The following is a 19,968-nucleotide window of genomic DNA, read 5'->3' as shown; positions in this document are numbered from 1 at the left end:
GGCAAAATTATGTGCCCAAGAGAAGGAAGGGCAGGAGTAAGCTCCAAGAAGGACACACATTGTGCTCTTTGCCTAGTTTCCATATATTCTCTTGGGTTCGGGAAAGTCCAATCTTTCTTTTGGACCACCCAACCCCTTTCCTGGCTTTTCCAGGCTGTCTTTGTGTCTTCCCCTATCCACTTTTCTGGATTCTCTGGGGCATGTGCCCTTCCTCAATCTGATCCTGTCCCCAAACTTTCCCAGGCTAGTGCCCTTCCCTTGCATGGCTTCTACTGCACATGCCTCACAGTTCTGCTTCATCACTTGGCTTTTACTGGACATGCACTATGTAAAAGGAATTCCCCCTTGCTGTTTTCTCCCTCCCCACCCCTCCATTAATCCAGTAAAATTAAGTCAGTTACCCTTTGGAGTGACTGTAAAGCTATCTTTCCTGCCTGGTCAACTAGGTGGGGTGTTTTGCTGTTTTGGCAGAACAATGCTAATTACTCCCCAGGGTGACTGTTCCATTCATCCCCTCCTCTTTTGTTATTACCTAACTAACTGTATGCTCTAATACTTTCACACCATTGTCAGCCTAGAGAGATCTTGGCTTGCATTTGCCAGTTTTCCAAGGAGAGCAATGTTAGCTCTAGATCAAGCACGTCAAACTCAAAGGCTAACACAGGACAAATAAACAAGGTTTAAGTTTATGTGGGCCACAAAAGAACAAAAGCTTCAATTTTCATAGAAATGTAGGTTTATTTCAATAGAGACATGCTAAATACAAAGGGCTGAAATTAATGAGTAATTGTTAACATAAAATAATAGAATATTTTAATAAAAATTAATATTTTTCTTGAACATTAACTTACCAGACACCGAATAACTACACAAATAAGCTTAAAGCAAATAAACCTATTTTTCTTGTTCTCCAAAAGTGAAATATTTCCTGTTGTGCACACCAAACAAGTCAGTCCAAGACTCATGACCTGGCAATCAGCTGCTAAAATATTTGCTGCTAGTATTAGTGGAGAGAAATAGTGCTCCTGCGTGTAAGGTGCCTAAGGGAAATGAATGTAACATGATGATAGCAATGAGTCATTACTGAACGTTGTAGTTCGTTATTAATAATTATGTATAACAGTATATTGTAAAAATTAAGTTATGAAATTTTTATTAAAGTGTTTCTTACATACTGTTATATTGTCTGGGCCACAAAAATATTTGTTGTGGGCTCCATGCAGCCCGTGGGCCACGAGTTTGACATGTTTGCTCTAGGTGTAAGGGAGGAAAATAATTTTTTTCTCTATTCTTCTAGGTTCTTGGTTGAGAATGCTCTGTAGTAAAAAGACAGATTAATAAGAGGAAACAATTTTAACTATATAGGTACATATGGGAGCCCCACAAAAATATGGGACTCAAAAGGTGGCAGAGGATTGAGCCTTATACACCATCCTGAACTAAGAAACTGGGTAGAAGTCTGGGACTTCAAAGAGGTAGAAGACAATTCACAGGAAGGTGAGAAGAGTAAATGTATGGTAGACAAAGGTTGCTGTGTGATATAGATAAGTCTCCCAAATAAAAAAGGAATCTCTGGTAATAGCTTTTGCCTGGAACAGACCCCACTTTTTTATATAAATTTCCCTTATAAAAGGGTAACTTCCACTCTGTTTTCAGGGCTTCTTCTGTGTGTGCAGTTCCTCAAAGTAGTAACCTAAAAATAATTTTTATTCCAAAGAGGTATATTTTGGGGTGGCATACTCTGCTCCCTTTCACAGGTGACTTTCACAGAGGGAGTTTCAGTGTCTTTGTCAATCTCACGTGTTATTGAGCAATGACCCCCATGGTTAAAAGGATAATATAATTCAAAGTGCTTTGTAGAGTGGCAATCTTTAAGTGGCACTCGAAGACAATGCATATTGGAAAGGCCAAATATTGAAGCAGTTACAAGTCTGTCAATTACCAGTGCTACAGAAAGTTCTTTCCAAACCAGACGATTCCTTCATAGTTGTCCTAACTGGGCTCACCTTTTTTTATACCACACATTTATGTCATGTCTTAGAAACAAAGAATGAAATATGACATTTTAGGTTTCAGGTGCCTGGGATCCAAGGGTGATAGATATTCAAGGGCTCTCCTCTTGGGAAAAAAAAAAACAGGCCAGGGCCACTTGACACCTGAAAAGGTGGATACCCAGTAGGGGTGATAGCAGGGAAGAGTTTGGGTCCACTCTCCCAGTTGTTGCTGTGCTTGTGATATCCCATAAAAATAATTTTCTGAGACTAGCACGGGAGAATGAGTGGTTTTTATTTCTGTGGAATTAACATCACTTGTTTTCCAAAGTCCCATTTCCCTTAGGCCTGTCATAGAAGAAATATCTATAGATGAGATAGAGATAGAAATAGAGATAGAGATAGAGATAGAGATAGAGATAGAGATAGAGATAGAGATAGAGATAGAGATAGATAGAGATAGAGAGATATATGGGTATAGATATAGATAGATTGATAGAGATAGAGATATAAATATATAGGTAGAGAGAGAGAGAGAGAGAGAGAGAGAGAGAGGTTTAGATAGATGGGGTTTCATTAGAGCTAAAATCAGAGTCACTGTCCTGAATGCTTTCCATGTAGGAGCCTGGTCCAGGTCAGCATCAGACTATTGTTGCAGTACACTAGTCCATTGTGTGTTGGGGGTCCACATGGCTGTTGGCCACATGGGAGAATGCCAAGAAGCCAAGCATTAGTCATGAGCCAAGAATGCCAAGAGGAACCAAGAGAATGAACTTCGGGGATTATATATCCCAAATCTTCGTGCTATGTCAGTGGCCATGCCCATTCTGACCAATAATCTCTGTTCCTAGGTATGACTGGTAGGCAAGTATCTTCCCTTTGTCAGCACAATTTTACTGGGCATGCATCTATCTTCCCTATGTGGTTCCCTCCCCAGTGCTTTGCAGGGAATATACCTATAATGTCTGCCCTTCCCTTTGCTCCTTCCCTGTTATTAACAACTAGCTAATTACAATGGTATCAGGGTGAACTCAATGGTGTGACTTGAGTTCTCCAATTTAGAACAGCTCTTAATAATATAACCTATTATTCTTTGAAAAATTAGCTTCCAATTTTGTTAAGTTTCTGATCAGTTATTGAATCCTTTAAAATCTATTTAATACAATTCTTATAATCTTTTAACTCAATAATCTTTTAAAAATTTCCACCTTAATGGAATGTCTCTAACTTTTCCTTCTACATTTGAAAAAAAAATTATCCTGTTAATCTAATTAACACTTGTAACACCCAGAAAGCAAAATAGCTAATTCAAAAGTCTCAAGTTATATTTCTGTGTAGGGTGGGGGGAGGGGGGCGCGGGGGGGGCTTCTTCTAAAGTGCTAGGCAATTGTGCTTCCAATGACCTAATTTTTACAATATCTACAAATTTCTGGAAGTAAATAGGAAGGGGTCTGAGTGGACTTTGATTTTTATTCTAATTTCTGTCCTTCCATCTTATTAAGGGTATCTTAATGGCTAGTTATTATACCAATATGAGAGCTCTATAAAAGTTTTCATTTAAAAGTTTTTCAATTCAAAACAAATACCATCTAGTCAATGACAGTAGGATTTTAATAGTGACCCCATAGTCTTTTACAGTTTAACCAAGGAAGCAGAAAGGCTTACACAAAGAGTGCAAAAGGTGCAGCTCTCATAGCTACACAAGTTCACTCTCAGAGAAAGCACAGACCTTCATTACACAGGAAGTCAGAAAGATGGAGTGTATGCCACAATATGTGAGATGCCTCCAGCCACACCCTGCTCATTTGTGGCACCAGGCAGGAGCTACTGGAATGGGATTTTTACAGCACTAACAAGCAACAAAGGTTTAGATGACAAATACCTGTTTGGGGCTGGGGCCCCTTCTGACAAACTTCCCACAGCCAGACAGACATTTTGAATGTCACCAGGTGCAGCCCAGTAAGGGTCTTCCAGATGATGGAGACCAGAGAAAATATTTTCCCTGGTCAGAAACCAATATCTTAGGACATAGAATATGAAGGACAAAAAACCTCATCTGAGTCTTATATAAAGGCTCACAGCAATGTTTGTCTGGATGAGAATCATTACCTCCCCAGCCTGTGAGGTCGGCTCAAAGAACAGGCTTATTGGGAGTCTGTGCCATGTTCTATCCTTATGCTATTTCCTTTTTATGACAGAATGACATAAAAGACATAGACATAGAGAAACAAAATAACCATTTCGGGGAGAAAAGGATCAATTAAAAAAATAATATTTAATTTAAAAACCCCAAGAGTCATTAGGCCCAAGAGTCTAGATCCACAAATATTTTCTCCTGCCAATCTAATTTAGAAGAGAGAGTTTCACCACTTCCAATTTCCACTGGACCCTGCAGACAAGAGATCAGAGAGGCTGACAGGCTAAAATGCTAACCACCTCTGCCAGCTGTGGTCAGACATCCATAATCTGTCACCTGCAGAAGCAGTCCAGGAACCAGCAGTGTCCCAGCCAGTATTCTCCTACCTGGCTCGCTAAATAGTGGGAGTGTAAAAAAATATTAATACTCTTCCTCTCGCTTTCTAAGTTCTTCTAGCTGGACTAATAACCAAATAAAAAGAGATAGATAACAGGAGAAAAATCAAAGTTTAATGCATGAACATGGGGAATTCACATAGGCATAAAATGTTCAAAGACAGTGAAGTAACATTGTGTATGTATAGGATATCAGATTTCAGGAGTGAGAATGGGCGATCTATAGGTAGTGAGGAAGAACAGAACACACAGGGCAGAAAAATCCTTGTGATGCAACTCAGAAACAGGGAGACACAGGGGTATCTGGCTGACAGGTCCTTGTATGAAGCCCTCTTGTTTACCACACTCAATTGAAATGAGTCCAAGTCCTCAGTCTGAATCTTTTGGGATGGGAAAGGAAAGGGGTCAAAGGCCCTTTCCGAGTCTTTTGTTTTGTAATAAACATCTTAAAATCAATATCCCAAAAAGGTATCTATATCCTTTTTTAACATCATGTTCTGCAAAATAGATGTTTTGTCAATTAAATGGTAATGAGAGAGGATATTTGGCAAAACAACTATAATAGATAAAAGCTATAGAACTGTCAAGAGGATAGTAAGACCAACTTCCACCAAATTTGTGGCTTAAAACCAGCAAAGACCAGCTTAATCCAGCTGTTGTGGGAGAAATGAGTGGGTAAGATTTCCCTGACACTAGTGGGCATGGAGTGGCTCTTGCTACAACTTCAGAAAATGAATTTCCTAAGACTCCCACAGGAGGATGAGTTGTGTTTGTTGAAATTATATGTCTCAGGTTGCAAAGTACCATGAAAGTACTTCACACAGTCCTGAAAGAGGTGTAGCTGGGGGTCCAGCAGAACCAAAAGCAGGACCAGTGTCCAAAGCCTCTGTTCCATGTTGCAGCCAGGCACAGTTCAGGATCAAGCAGATTTAGTTGATTAATCTATTGTGTGGAGTCCACATGGCCATGAGACACATGGAGGAATGCAGGAAAACACACCCCCTGCAACAGGAGTACCAAGAAAGCAAGAGGACCAAGGAACAAGGGACAAGAGAGAGGGATCCTTTGTCCAGGAGTTTAAATATTCAAGTTTCTCCCACTTACAGAGGCCATGCTTATTGTGGCCCTGACTTGTTCCCAGGTGTTACTGACAGATAAGCACCTTCCATATCACTCAGACCTTACTGGGCATGGGTCCAAACAGCCTTTGTCAAGTCCCTTCCCCCATTGACCTATGGGGAACAGACTTGGAGAACTACAGCTATCTAGCAAGGCTGTATAAAGGGCATGCCTATATTATCTAGTCTTCCCTTTACTCCCTTTCTGTTACATAATAATCAGATTATGTCAATGGTATCACAACTTGGTGACTAGTTTCACCTAACCATAAACCATTATGCAATCATTTTAATACATTAGCATGCTAAACAACACAACCTGAGCAGCCCTGATCAGTAATGGAAAGCCCATAAAAGAACACAAAATATCTGACAGAGCTTCTCTAAGAAATCCCCATCCCTTTCCCCAAAAGATCCTGAATATACCCCTTCTTATTAAATACCCAATCCCTGATTAAATGAACCTCAATAAAGGAAGCAATTCTTCTAAAGAGGGCTGTTGTGTCTGTGGAGTACCCATTCTGTCTCATGGCTTCACCAATAAACTCACTTTCACTTTAAACTCTATGCTGGCTTGTGTTTGACTTCTTTCCTGTGTGAAGTCAAGCACCCACAGTGAATCTCAGACCCTCAGGTCCTTGGACCCACAGCCTACATCGGTAACTAGAATATTTATGCAAGCATTATTTTACAGGCCCTCCAAATGGCCCACGGACCATGGAAAACTTGTGGTTCCCCAGAATCGGCTACTACCAAGTGACTATGGATCATGGGACAACTGATCTCATCCCATTTCCAATTCCTACACCCACACCAAGGCCCCTATATAAGCCATCCACAAGAACCTCTCAGAGAGCTCACTTCTCTTTTCTGTTTGCTCCCTTGTGTACAAGCTGTCTGCAAAAAAATATATGTGCCTGATCTTGCACAGAGTTCAGTGCTTATTTCTATGATATTGAGACTCAAGAACCTGGCTTTTAAGATAGGTGTTAATGTAGAAAGCATGTAAAGAATTTTGTGGTTTATTTGAACCAAACTATCGACATATGCTGGGAAGCAGAACCTCAACAAATTGAGATAATGCTCCAGAGAATGGTGGGTTACATCGGTATTTATACATTGCAATCAAAGGAAAGGGACGTAGATGGGTTCCATGAAATTCATTGGTGATCGATTAAGGAGGTGGGATAAAGCAAAGCAGGGAAACCTCTGGGATAGAGTAAAAAGTGAAATGATGGACATATGTTTCTTTTAGATGGATGAATACAGGATAGTTTAACATAATTAACAGTTGACAATCAACTTGATAACAATAACAATGAGGGAAAGTCCTGGTGCCATTTGTTGTGCCCTGAGAGGTCTGGAGGGAAAAGGAAGTTACAAGTTACCCAGACATCTCACACATATGTTATCTTAGAGGCAAAAAGGTAAATGGGCTCAGTAAAGATCTAAGTTGATCTTTGTCAGAGAAAATACTGGCCTAGGACACGACTACCCACTATAACCTGTTTGTAGTTAAATATTTCATTTTCAGACCATCTTTTGTGGGTTTTTAGGTCTCTTGAGTTTGCAAGACTGCCACGCAGGCCTCCCCTGAGCTTGTCCGGTTAGCATGTGGCTCCTTTCATCCACACAGGTAACAGTAAATGATGCCTTATTTGTTGTTAATTGTTAATTAAGAAGACAGTAAGGGGGTGAGAAAGAAGATAAGCTACAAGGCGCGGCTATAGGGTTAAGCCTCGGACTGACGTGTTGGCAAAGCCACAAACAAGTCCCAGCTTAGAGGGCACCGTCCTCTTAGCATAATTAGGCTTGACCTTATGACACTCCCTAGATCTTATCTGGGAAGCTAATGGGCTGAGGGAGATGTAGCAAGTGCTGCCAAAACAAGTGAAACTCACAAGAACATTGTAACTGTGGTGACCACTACCTTGTTTACCTCTGACTATAAAATAAAGGCTCAGCTTGCTTCTGGATCTCTCTCTGTGGCCTCAGCCAGGCACAGAAAGATCCACCTAGACCAGTGATTCTCAACCTTCTGGCCCTTTAAATACAATTCCTCATGTTGTGACCCAACCATAAAATTATTTTCGTTGCTACCTCATAACTGTAATGTTGCTACTCTTTTTTAAAAAATATATTTTATTGATTTTTTACAGAGAGGAAGGGAGAGGGAGAGAGAGTTAGAAACATCGATGAGAGAGAAACATCGATTCAGCTGCTTCCTGCACACTCCCTACTAGGGAGGTTCCCACAACCAAGGTACATGCCCTTGACCGGAATCGAACCCGGGGCCCTTCAGTCTGCAGGCTGACGCTCTATCCACTGAGCCAAACAGGTTAGCCAGGGGTGGGTAAACTTTTTGACTCGAGGGCCACAATGGGTTCTTAAACTGGACCGGAGGGCCTGAACAAAAGCATGGATGGAGTGTTTGTGTGAACTAATATAAATTCAAAGTAAACATCATTACATAAAAGGGTACGGTCTTTTTTTTTTTTTTTTTTTTTTTTTAGTTTTATTCATTTCAAACGGACCGGATCCGGCCCGCGGGCCGTAGTTTGCCCGAGGCTGGAACCATTAGGCAAATGTTGCTACTCTTATGAATCGTAATGTAAATATCTGATATGCAGGATGGTCTTAGGCAACCCCTGTGAAAGGGTCATTCAACTGCCAAAGGGATCGTGACCCACAGGTTAAGAACCGCTGACCTAGACCCAGCTTATTCTCTTTGTCTGTCATTTCTTCATCCATTCACCACCCTCACTCAGGCTTATGAACCCTTGCCTGAGCTGGCTCGGCCCAATAAGCATTGGAGGGAGGAAGGTGAGAAAACACCTTTCCATCTACACTTACTGCAAACCACAAAGAAACCCAAAGTACATGTGAACTCACTGAATGATTTGTCCCCCAGAAAGTGGCTCCTGGGAAACAGTGTTGAGATGCTTCCAGGCGTGCCACTGTCTAGTCTTCAAGAGGTACACTTTCATTTTGTACCTGAAACGGTGAAATGCTTGCTCTCTCTGATATCTTAATTTTAATCCAAATTTCTCCCATGGCCTTCCGGCTAATATCTCCCACTATAGATATGCTAACTAACTGGTGGAATTCTGCTTAAGGTTTGAGTTTTTGTAAGAGCAGCCACTTGTCAGAAGGAGCCTTTTCCAAAGAGGTGGGGATATATATACAAAGTAATGACAGTTTATCAAAGATTTACAGGAGTCAGGCTCAGTTACAGACCAGGCTCAGTTCAGCTGGGGTCAAGGGACAGATAGGAACAAAATAATTTAGAAATTTCTTGCTCTTTCTTGGACCCTGGTCATGCCTAACTATCTAAGATCCTACCCACCTCCCCCATCCCTCCCTTTCCTTGACATAAATGAACCTGAAATCTGGGTTCTCTTAACATGGAATTGTGGAAGCTATAAGGCACCCTTCCCCCTCCATCTTCTTGAGCTGGATCTTCTTGGTCAATGAATATTTGCTTACTTCAAACTCTGATGTTTTAAATATTGTTCTTGTGTGTGTTTTTAAGCATTGGGCACACAAACCTTGTACAAGCAACAAAACTTCCAGGTAGGACCTCCATCATAAATCATGAATTATTCATGTGGAGAGCTATATCAAATCCAAAAAAAAATATTAAAGTGCTTTCTACCATGAGTGAATAGATTCAGAGCCCCTAGTGATCCCACTTGCTCTGTGAGGCCTGAATCAGACTAAGAAGGCAAGCATGGGGATTGGGAGCAGGCCTTCACTTCACAGAGAGAAAGCTCAGCATACAAATACTGATGCGGCAGCTCTTGGAAAGAAGGAGTCTGATATGACGACCACTTACTGTTACTTGAAGGACTCATTTTAATTGTGAATTTAATACTAGACTGGGGGACAATTTTCTGATGGAACTGAAGGAAGAATTTACCACAGAGAGAGGCAGAACACAGTATGATTTTCTGGATATGTAATCAGTGGAGGACACCAGATGTTGCACCTTGATCCTTGACTTGGGCTAAGAAAAAAATTTAGAGCCAAGGAACTCCAGTACAAGCAAAAGTTTATTTAGGAAGTCACAGGAGTAGAAGTAATTCATGGAAGAACTGAGCCAGCTAGACTGCACGGACTCAGGAAGCAAGTTACAAGAGGCAAACGAGGGCCCTCGGAGCTTAGGAGAAAGAAAGCAAAGATAATGCACCTGAGGGAAGAAAGAGGGAAGGAAAAGTTTGGGCATGCTCTAGAGCAGTGGTTCTCAACCTTGGCTGCACATTAGAATCACCTGGGGATCTTTTTAAAATCCTGATTTCTGGGCCCCATCCTCCGGAAATTCTGTTTCTTTGTTACTAATGTTGTGGCCCCACCCCATAACAAAGAAACAGAATTTCCGGAGGATGAGGCCCAGAAATCAGGATTTTAAAAAGATTCCCAGGTGATTCTAATGTGCAGCCAAGGTTGAGAACCAGTGCTCTAGAAAGAGAGTGCACCTGAGGGAAGAAGGGGATAGGGAAAAGTATGGTTATGAGAGAGAGAGAGAGAGAGAGAGAGAGAGAGAGAGAGAGAGAGAGAGAGAGAGAGAGAGACCTGGTCCTTCATCTTGAGGGCATCTATTTCCCAAAGGCATGGATTTTAGGGGAGATCTCAGGGGAGGATCTGGTTCCAAAGTCAGCCATGTCATTGCTTCATCTGGTTTTGCTTTTCTGGGCCTGGAGCTGAAACACATCTGGCCTAGATGTTATCTCTAGTTTGAACAAAACACTCTCTGTGGTCAACAGATCCAAGGCTTTGTTTTTAAGATTATTTGATTCGGGTCAGAATCTCATTGTCCTGGGGGCTTAATACTTAAGGGAGTGGTCATGCAAGGGCTTGCATGAGAGTTGTATGATGCTATTTTCTGGCCCCCTTGTACCTCCTCTAAGGGTGTCTCACACATGACTAGCAACATTCCAAGGGATGAAAGTTCAGGGGAGAATCTGAACTGCATGACCAGCGATATGAAAGGTCAAGGCATATAAACTGTATGACCAGTGATCTGCCAGGGGAGGAAAAGTCACCTTGGGGGTGAAGTCCCACCATACAATACTTGTTTACGAAGTTTCCCCCATTGCTAGGCACTCAGGACTTTCAATCCTGGTAACCTTCTGTATCTGGCCTGTAGTTTCTACTCTGGTCATATCTGTGTAACTGCCTACAATATCAGATACACTTAAAGCTGCAAGGGTAAGGAAGAGCTGGGACACTAATATGTGTTTATCTGTATACTGAGAATGTAGAATTATTGAAGCTTGTTTTGTTTAAAGAATCTTCTGAAAATTAATATTATTCTTCATTGGACATGATTATCTCTGCCTTCAAGCAGATACCCATGTTAGTACCTCCATTTTAAGGTTAATCTGCCTGGGTTAGTCTTCTGGTAACAGAGTAGGCATCTAGACAGGCATAAGCAGAGCAGGAACCAAAGTCATGAGTGGAAATTCCTGGGTCCCTAACAAGGAACAAAACTAGAGAAAACAAGTATTATAGGCTTGGATCATACTCCCAAGGTGACCTTTCCTCCCTAGCATGTCACTAGTCATACAGTTTAGACCCTTTGACCTTTTATATCATTAATCATGCAATTTAGATCCCCTTTTTAAGAGGAACAAGGGGGCAGGGAATAGAATCATACAACTCCCATACAAGCCCTTGCATGACCATTCCCTGAAGCATTAAACCCCCAGAAAAATGAGGTTCTGACCCGCATAAAATAATCTTATGAACAAAGCCTTGGATCTGTTGACCACAGAGAGCGTTTGGTCAGACTAGAGATAACAGCTAGGCCTCAGTTGAGTTTCAGCTCCAGGCCCAGAAAAGCAGCAAAACCAGATGAAGAAATGACATGGCTGACTTTGGGACCAGATTTAATTACTAATGATCTCCTACCCTAGCACTAATCAATCAGTAGAGATCACAACCCTGAATGGACACGCTTTGGGAAGCTGATGCATATTCTATCGAGATCCACCTCTGAGACCTCCCCTAAAATCCCCACCTTTAGAAAACAAATAAAAGCCCTTAAGATGAAGAACCCAGCAGGTGCTCTCCCTCACTTGAATACACCCACACCTTTCTGCACCTTTTGTCCCCAGGCACACTCTCTCTAGCATGCCTGTGCCTTTCCCCATCTTCCCTCGGGTGCATTATCTTTGCTTTCTTTCTCCTAAACTCCAAAAGGCATTCTTTTGCCTCTGTAATTTGTTTCTTAAGTCAAGCAGTTCAGCAGGCTCACTTCTTCTAACTTTTGCTTGTATTTGAGTTTTTGGCTCTGAATTCTTTCTTAGCCAAACCAGATGTAATTACTAATGATGCCCTACCTCCTAGCACTAATCAATCAGTAGAGATCACAACCCTGAAAGGACTGGGGTGTAATTCTGCCATGTTAATCAGAAGGGACTAGATCAGTGATGGTGAACCTTTTGAGCTCAGCGTGTCAGCATTTTGAAAAACCCTAACTTAACTCTGGTGCTGTGTCACATACAGAAATTTTTTGATATTTGCAACCATAGTAAAACAAAGACTTATATTTTTGATATTTATTTTATATATTTAAATGCCATTTAACAAAAATCAACCAAAAAATGAGTTCGTGTCATAAGTTCGCCATAACTGGACTAGATAGTACTCCTTTTTTTGTGGGGTAGCAATAGTCTCCCCACAGAACAGAGACCTCTCATTTATCGCCTGATGACTGTTTCTCTTGCTGTGCCTGACCCCTCCAGGACAGGACCCCACCTTTCTTTTCCCAGTCTCCACCTGTCCAGACCACTTTCCTTCCCATTGGCACCCCGGCTGTGCAAGTCTGAACCTGGACCATCTGTTGTCACCTATCACTTTATTCCACAGATGCAGGTCCCAGTGGTCTCATGACCCAGGTGGAAGATTACATGAGTGGAGCCATATTAAAATAGAGCCTAAGGGAGAAAACCAAGATGGTGGCATAGGTAAACACCTGAAATTGCTGCCTCGCACAACCACTTCAAAAATACAACTGAAAGGAGTGCAGCTCTAGTCAGGGCCACCAGAACGAGAGCCCCAGAACTGCCTCAGCACCTAGGACTACAACTCCCGGCATGCCATGAATGCGATGGCTGAGGCTCAGGGGCGGAGCCCGGCCCTGTGGCGCTACCCGCTGGATGGCCCCAACCCCCTGCCTGGCCACGTGCACGGAGCGGGCTAGAGAGCCATGGAGGAGCCGCCGCTCCGGCCCAGCCCGGGGCTCCTGCAAGTCGCACCTGGAGAAGCTGACCCTGGGGGTCACCCGCATCCTGGAATCATCCCTAGGTGTGACAGAGGTGACCATCATAGAAAAGGCACCTGCTGAACGCCATATGATTTTTTCATGGGAACAAAAAAATAACTGTGTTGCCTGAGGATGTCAAGAATTTTTACCTGGTGACCAACGGCTTCTACATGGCATGGAGTGTGAAGCTGGATGAGCACACCATCCCATTGGGCAACATGGCAATTAATAGTATCACAAAACTGACTCAACTCAGCCAGTCTTCCATGTACTCACTTCCTAATGCACCAACTCGGGCTGACCTGGAGGACAATACACAAGAAGCCAGTGAGAACCAGCCAGAGAAGCCCCACTTTGACTCTCGCAGTGTGATATTTGACCTGGACCTTTGCAATGGGAATGGGAAGGTTTGCCGTGTCCACAAAAAAGGGAAACCAGCATTAGCGCAAGACACTGAGATCTGGTTCCTGGACAGAGCACTGTACTGGCATTTCCTCACAGATACCTTTACAGCCTATTACCGCCTGCTCCTCACGCACCTGGGCCTGCCCCAGTGGCATTATGCCTTCACCAGCTATGGCATCAGCCCACAGGCCAAGCAATGGTTCAATATGTATAAGCCCATCACCTACAACACGAGCCTGCTCACTGAAGAGACTGACTACTTTGTGAACAAGCTGGAGCCCAGCAAAGTGTTCAAGAGCAAGAACAAGATCTTAATCCCCAAAAAGAAAGAGTCTGCTCCATCTGAAGGCAGCCAGAAAGGGTCCTTGGGTCCTCCCTCCACCCCCTCCACCCCTAAATCCTCCTCTGGCTCTGGAAACCCTGTGCGGAAATGAGTCTCCCTCCCCCTACCCCCAGCTCCCTGCAGCCCCACAGTGATGATTTCCATGCACAGATGCCCAGGGGGGCCCAAGCCTGAGGGCCTCCTCCCATCTGAGTGACCAAACCCTAGGCCTCTTACTCCCATGAATTAGCCAGGAGTTGGAAGGGCATACTCAGGTCTCCCTGAGAGTCCTCCTCTCATGCCACCCCTACCTCCAGAAGCTGTGTAAAATTTTAGATCTTGTTTAAAGTAGCCAAATAGATCCGTTCAGAGGTTCCTCTCTTCCCAGAAGCAGCCCCCCAGCAGTAACTGAGGAGTGCCCCAAAGAAGCCGCTGGTTTAGAACCACGAGGCATTAGAACTGCAATGTTCTGAGAGAACCAAGATGGCGGCATAGGTTAACGCTGGAGTTTGCTGCCTTGAACAACTACTTCAAAAGTGAAACTAAAAAACGGAACGGACAACACCCAGAACCACAGGAACGCTGGCTGAGTGGAAGTCCTACAACTAGGAGGAAAAAGAAATGCATACGGACACTCAGAGGAGGCGCAGTGCTGAAGTCAAATTCTGAGGTGCGGAGTGCGCGGAGCGGGCTGGCGGCGGAGGGCGCGGTTGGTGTTTTCAATCGGGAGGGAGTCGCAGACTCTGAGCTCCAGATACAGGCGAGTCTTTAGGGACCCAGACTCAAACGGGAGAAGCGGGACTGTCTGGCTTCGGTCAGAGCGAGTGCAGCTTTCTCTCCGAGGTTTGCAGCGGGTGCTGGGACCCAGAGAGGCAGAGCCCCTGGGGACGGGACTGAGAGCCGCCATAACTGCTCTCTCCGGCCCACCCTGTTGATCCTGTGCGACCCGCCCCGCCCAAGCCCTGCTCAGAGGCATTTGCCGGATAGCCTCAGGCAAAGGCTAGATTAGCACCTGCCTAGAGGACAGAAGTTCTCTCACTGCAGACACAGCTGATTCTCATAGCCACTTGGCCTGGAGGTCAAACCCTCCCTGGTATTAGCTACAACAATCAAGGTTTAACAATAAGACTGCGAACAAAGACCACTAGGGGGTGCACCAAGGAAGCATAACAAAATGCGGAGACAAAGAAACAGGACAAAATTGTCAATGGAAGATATAGAGTTCAGAACCACACTTTTAAGGTCTCTCAAGAACTGTTTAGAAGCCGCCAATAAACTTAATGAGATCTACAAGAAAACTAATGAGACCCTTGATGTTATATTGGGGAACCAACTAGAAATTAAGCATACACGGACTGAAATAACGAATATTATACAGACTCCCGACAGCAGACCAGAGGAGCGCAAGAATCAAGTCAATGATTTGAAATGCGAGGAAGCAAAAAACACCCAACCGGAAAAGCAAAATGAAAAAAGAATCCAAAAATGCAAGGATAGTGTAAGGAGCCTCTGGGACAGCTTCAAGCGTACCAACATCAGAATTATAGGGGTGCCAGAAGATGAGAGAGAGCAAGATATTGAAAACCTATTTGAAGAAATAATGACAGAAAACTTCCCCCACCTGGTGAAAGAAATGGACTTTCAGGTCCAAGAAGCGCAGAGAACCCCAAACAAAAGGAATCCAAAGAGGACCACACCAAGACACATCATAATTAAAATGCCAAGAGCAAAAGATAAAGAGAGAATCTTAAAAACAGCAAGAGAAAGACAGTCAGTTACCTACAAGGGAATACCCATACAACTGTCAGCTGATTTCTCAACAGAAACTTTGCAGGCCAGAAGGGAGTGGCAAGAAATATTCAAAGTGATGAATACCAAGAACCTACAACCAAGATTACTTTATCCAGCAAAGCTATCATTCAGAATTGAAGGTCAGATAAAGAGCTTCACAGATAAGGAAAAGCTAAAGGAGTTCATCACCACCAAACCAGGATTATATGAAATGCTGAAAGGTATCCTTTAAGAAGAGGAAGAGGAAGAAAAAGGTAAAGATACAAATTATGAACAACAAATATGCATCTATCAACAAGTGAATCTAAGAATCAAGTGAATAAATAATCTGATGAACAGAATGAACTGTTGATTATAATAGAATCAGGGGCATAGAAAGGGAATGGACTGACTATTCTTGGGGGGGGGGAAGGGGTGTGGGAGATGCGGTTAGAGACTGGACAAAAATCGTGCACCTATGGATGAGGACAGTGGGTGGGGAGTGAGGGCGGAAGGTGGGGCGGGAACTGGGAGGAGGGGAGTTATGGGGAGGAAAAAAGAGGAACAAATGTAATAATCTGAACAATAAAGATTTAATTAAAAAAAAAAAGAACTGCAATGTTCTGTTGGTAGCGACTAATCACATGTCGCTATTTAAATCTAAGTTATACTACAAATCCATGTCCTTATAACGTATCTTGCATTATAGCCACACTGAATATTCATGTGGCTAGTGGATTCCACATGTACAGTGCAGAGATACTAGAACATTTCTATCACCACAGAAAATTCTATTGGATGGCACCCCATTATAATCTTGCCACTGTTCTTCCTCAGTTCAATTAATATTTGTTAGAGAATGTTGATACCTTAGTTTGGTGATTATAATGTTCCATGGACACTCTTGAAAATATAATTGTATGTTCTTTATATCCTTCACCACAAATCTGCATTTTTTTCCAGGTTTTTTTTAATAAAGTTTCTTGCTTCCAAAAAAAAATAATCAACTAAAAGACAAAATGGACATCATCCAGAACCACAGGAAGGCTGGCTGAGTGGAAATTCTACAATTAGAAGGAAAGAGAAAAGCACACTGAGACTCAGAGGAGGTGCAGAAGTAAAGTGCAGAGGTACGGAGGCGTGCACGGAGAGGGCTGGCAACTGAGGACATGGTTGTCTTTTTCAATTGGGAGGGAGGCACAAGCTCCCAACTGCTCTGAACTCCAGTTCCGGGCAAGTCTCTGGGGACCCAGACTCATACAGGAAGAAACTGGACTGTCTGGCATCAGGCAGAACTCCAGGGAGGCGTTCTCTCAGAGGTGCTTGCAGCAATTACCGCAGGACACTGAGACCCTGGGCCTCTTAAGGCAGGGCTGAGGATCAGCCATAGCTGTTTGCTCCACCCTGTTGATTCCCTGAGACCTTGCCCCACCCAAGCTGTATGCAGAGGCTCTTGCATATGAATGACCTATCCCTTTGCAATCTAAAATTACCTAAAAACCTGCAGCTGGATCAGAGAGAACCAGAACTTCCAAAAGAAGCCCCAAGGCCCCACAGCAGCTTGCATTGCTTCATAGCTGGGCCTCATCTGGGCACCTCCAAACCCCAAACAAAGAAGAGGAATCTGCAGATCTCTCCATAGCTCCTGCTGGGTAGCCTCAGGAAGAGGCTAAATTACCACCTCCTTAGAGATCCAAGTGCCAGTATACCCAGTGGTCAGAGTGAGACCATCCAGATTACAACTCTTCAGATCCATAAGGGACACACTCAGGGGGCAGACTCAGTGAGCACCAAAGCCCCACTGAAGCAAGTCTTGCCCCAGAAGGGTGTCTCCAGCACAGAAGTTCTCCCACCGTAGACACAGCTGATTCTCACAGCCAATTGGCCTGAAGGTCAATTCCTCCCAGTGATACCTACAACAATCATGACGTAACTACAACAAGATTGTGTACAAAGGCCACAAAGGGGTGCACCAAGAGTATTCACCTCAGGTAATTGGGGAGGCTGAGCCACTGGGCCTTATAGGACACCTAGCACAGAAAGCCACTCTATCAACACAGGGAAGCAGCCAAAATGCGGAAACAAAGAAACAGGTCACAGATGACAGAAATGGAAGAAAGCAAACTACTGGATATAGAGTTAAAATAAAGTCTAAGTAGCCATTACAGAAGAACTGCTCTGAACATTTATTTTTCTTTATCTTACAAGCTGGACCAAACCACCATAATTCCAAGAAGGCCAAGAATATCCTATTTGTAAAGACTGGTGAAATTAGACTTTGAGAATGACCAGATTGCTAACCAACAAATTAAATACAATTTCAGGTGAATCTCAAGCCAACCCATGAAGTACAAATCTAACCCTACCTCATCTAGCACCAATAAACTTCTTTAATACAACTTACCTCATCTTTCTCCCCTTTTCCCATAAAAACTTGAGCCCCTATAAAGGGAGAACACTGTTTGGGTTTCTGCCTGAATTTATTCTCCCGAATTGCAATTCCTTTGGATCTTAAAAAAATAAATAAATGCTTATTGCTTCTCATTTTTGCTTTCTATTTTTTCAGTTAGTACCCGGAAAGTACAAGGACCCAGAAACCAGCTCTGGTGATGTACAGATACAAATGCAGCAGAACACCAAGTAAGCATTCTTAGAATCTCCACTAAAGTGTTAACACTAGCAGGAAGAAAACTGATGAGTTTCAAGCTTGGGAAGAAGAGGAGATAAACTTAAGAAAAATTATATCTAAAGAAACAAATTTAAAAAATTAAAGTTTCCTTTCTCTCCCTCCACCCTCCACCCTCCTGCATCCTCACCGCTGGTAATGAGTGAAACTCTCATTACCCCAGAAATGTAGGGATGTCTGGCGGCTCCGACCTACAGACCCTCCTACTTATACAGAAGCTCCCAGGGCTAAGAATTCAGTTTACAGAAGAAAAATAGCCACTTCCATCATTTTTAAATGTAGTATATAAAGACAATAACAGAAGTAGTTAAACGGGATGGAAGTAGGGCCTTCCTCTCCCTATGACTTTGTCTAGATCAGATGCAGCTGTAAACAAAGGGACAAATAAAATGACTAAGTGATGACAGAAGCTGAGTCTAGTCTTTTCAAGAAATGTAAGGAAGCTTTGCCAAGAACTAAACAGACTCAAAGGCCAAGTACCCTGGGAATCTGTGAGAGCCACCAGCTCAGGAAGAGCCACAAGTCCACAGCATGTAGTGAAGCAGGAAGACTCGGATTTTTTTTCTTGAGTTGACTCTGGTGGCAGAAAGGATGACTGGTAAGCAAGGAAACCTACTCCCAGCTGTGCCACGAACTAGCAGCAGCCCTGAGCAAGCCACTTAACCTTTCTGAGATTCAGGTTGCTCCTCTATAGAAAGCAGGGGTTACATTAGGACAGAAGTGCCATGTACATCCTTACCCCTCTCATGCCTTCTATAGAGGCTACTGTGAAACTACATCATTGTTTAGAAGTTCTTCTACAGCAGTTGAATGAAAGTTTGTACACAAGTTGAAATCTACTTTTTTTCCTTCTAAAATCCCTTCTAGCTCCTAAATGGACAGTTCCAATTTTCCAAGAGATGGTCATTTTTCTAATTTAGTAATAGCTCACTCAAACAGAAAGAAAAAAGAAAGAGAAAAGAAAATTTAGTATTATAATTTCATACCCTCCTCCCCGTCCCCACTCTGAAGCTGGGCAGGGTCTTCCTGATGTCACACTGTCCTTCCTTCTGTGTCAGAGATTTTAGTAGGTTCATCCAGCATGAGTGTCCTCTGCAGCACCGTTTTATCTAACCAGCACACACTTGTTAGTACATGCAGACCCAGGGAAAGGTCCCAGGACTGAAAACCTACTTCCCTAAGGGGAGGGCAAGGAAAGACCAATGAAAGAGGCTGGTCACTCCAGTCTGTTAATTAATAGAATTCACTAAGGGAAACTTACATACAAGGCCCGTCTTGGGTGGCTGTGAGATAGAATGGATCCCTGGGACGCCTGGCAGGTGCCAATGAATTTACTTAGGCTAAAAGGGGTGGGGAGTAATCAATTATGATCTGACAGTCTATAAGGGGGATTTCTGGGAAGCAATCTCTCTTCTGGCCCAGGTCCAGCTCACGGGACAGGAATCATATCATGGAATAGTCTTTCCTCCACACTAAAAATTTTATGTTTGGCATCAAGGAATCTACTTGAAAAGGGATTATCTCCAAAAAGAATTCTCTAAAAGCCAAGAGTCAGAGAGGAGGCATTTAATGATTCTACTTGCTGCTCACCAAAGTTAACCAGATTTACAGTTCTCACATTCTGGGAGGAAAGCAATCACATTAACAGTAACCTGAATGGAGACAGCTTCAGGAAGCCAGGTAGTTGCAACTGAGTTTTATTGAAAGAAGCAGTAACGTGGTTCACATAGGACCCACTTCACAATCCCCCCTCCCCCTCCCCCCCCAACCCCCCCCCCACCACCACCGTGCAGGACCAAGTCTCGGGCCAGGGAAACACTTTAGTGTTGGATAGGAGCCCTAACTTGAGTCATTTCCCTCAGTGGTAGCTGGGAGGA

At 43.3% G+C, this 19,968-nt stretch overlaps 1 protein-coding gene across 1 annotated transcript; it reads left to right on the top strand.

The window, feature by feature from the left end:
• The first annotated feature begins 12,288 nt into the window (after positions 1-12,288).
• Positions 12,289-13,747, top strand: LOC118649068 (tubulin polyglutamylase complex subunit 2-like). The gene is given in 2 exon segments (XM_036295843.1): positions 12,289-13,031; positions 13,033-13,747. Coding segments are annotated over 2 exon segments (999 nt in total). The 5' UTR covers positions 12,289-12,747.
• The last annotated feature ends 6,221 nt before the right edge of the window (positions 13,748-19,968 follow it).

Source organism: Myotis myotis, unplaced genomic scaffold (assembly GCF_014108235.1).
Source record: "Myotis myotis isolate mMyoMyo1 unplaced genomic scaffold, mMyoMyo1.p scaffold_m19_p_1, whole genome shotgun sequence".
NCBI classification, from domain to species: Eukaryota; Metazoa; Chordata; class Mammalia; order Chiroptera; family Vespertilionidae; genus Myotis; species Myotis myotis.
The sequence above is the reverse complement of the archived record's forward strand: the minus strand, read 5'-3'. Positions and strand labels throughout refer to the sequence as shown.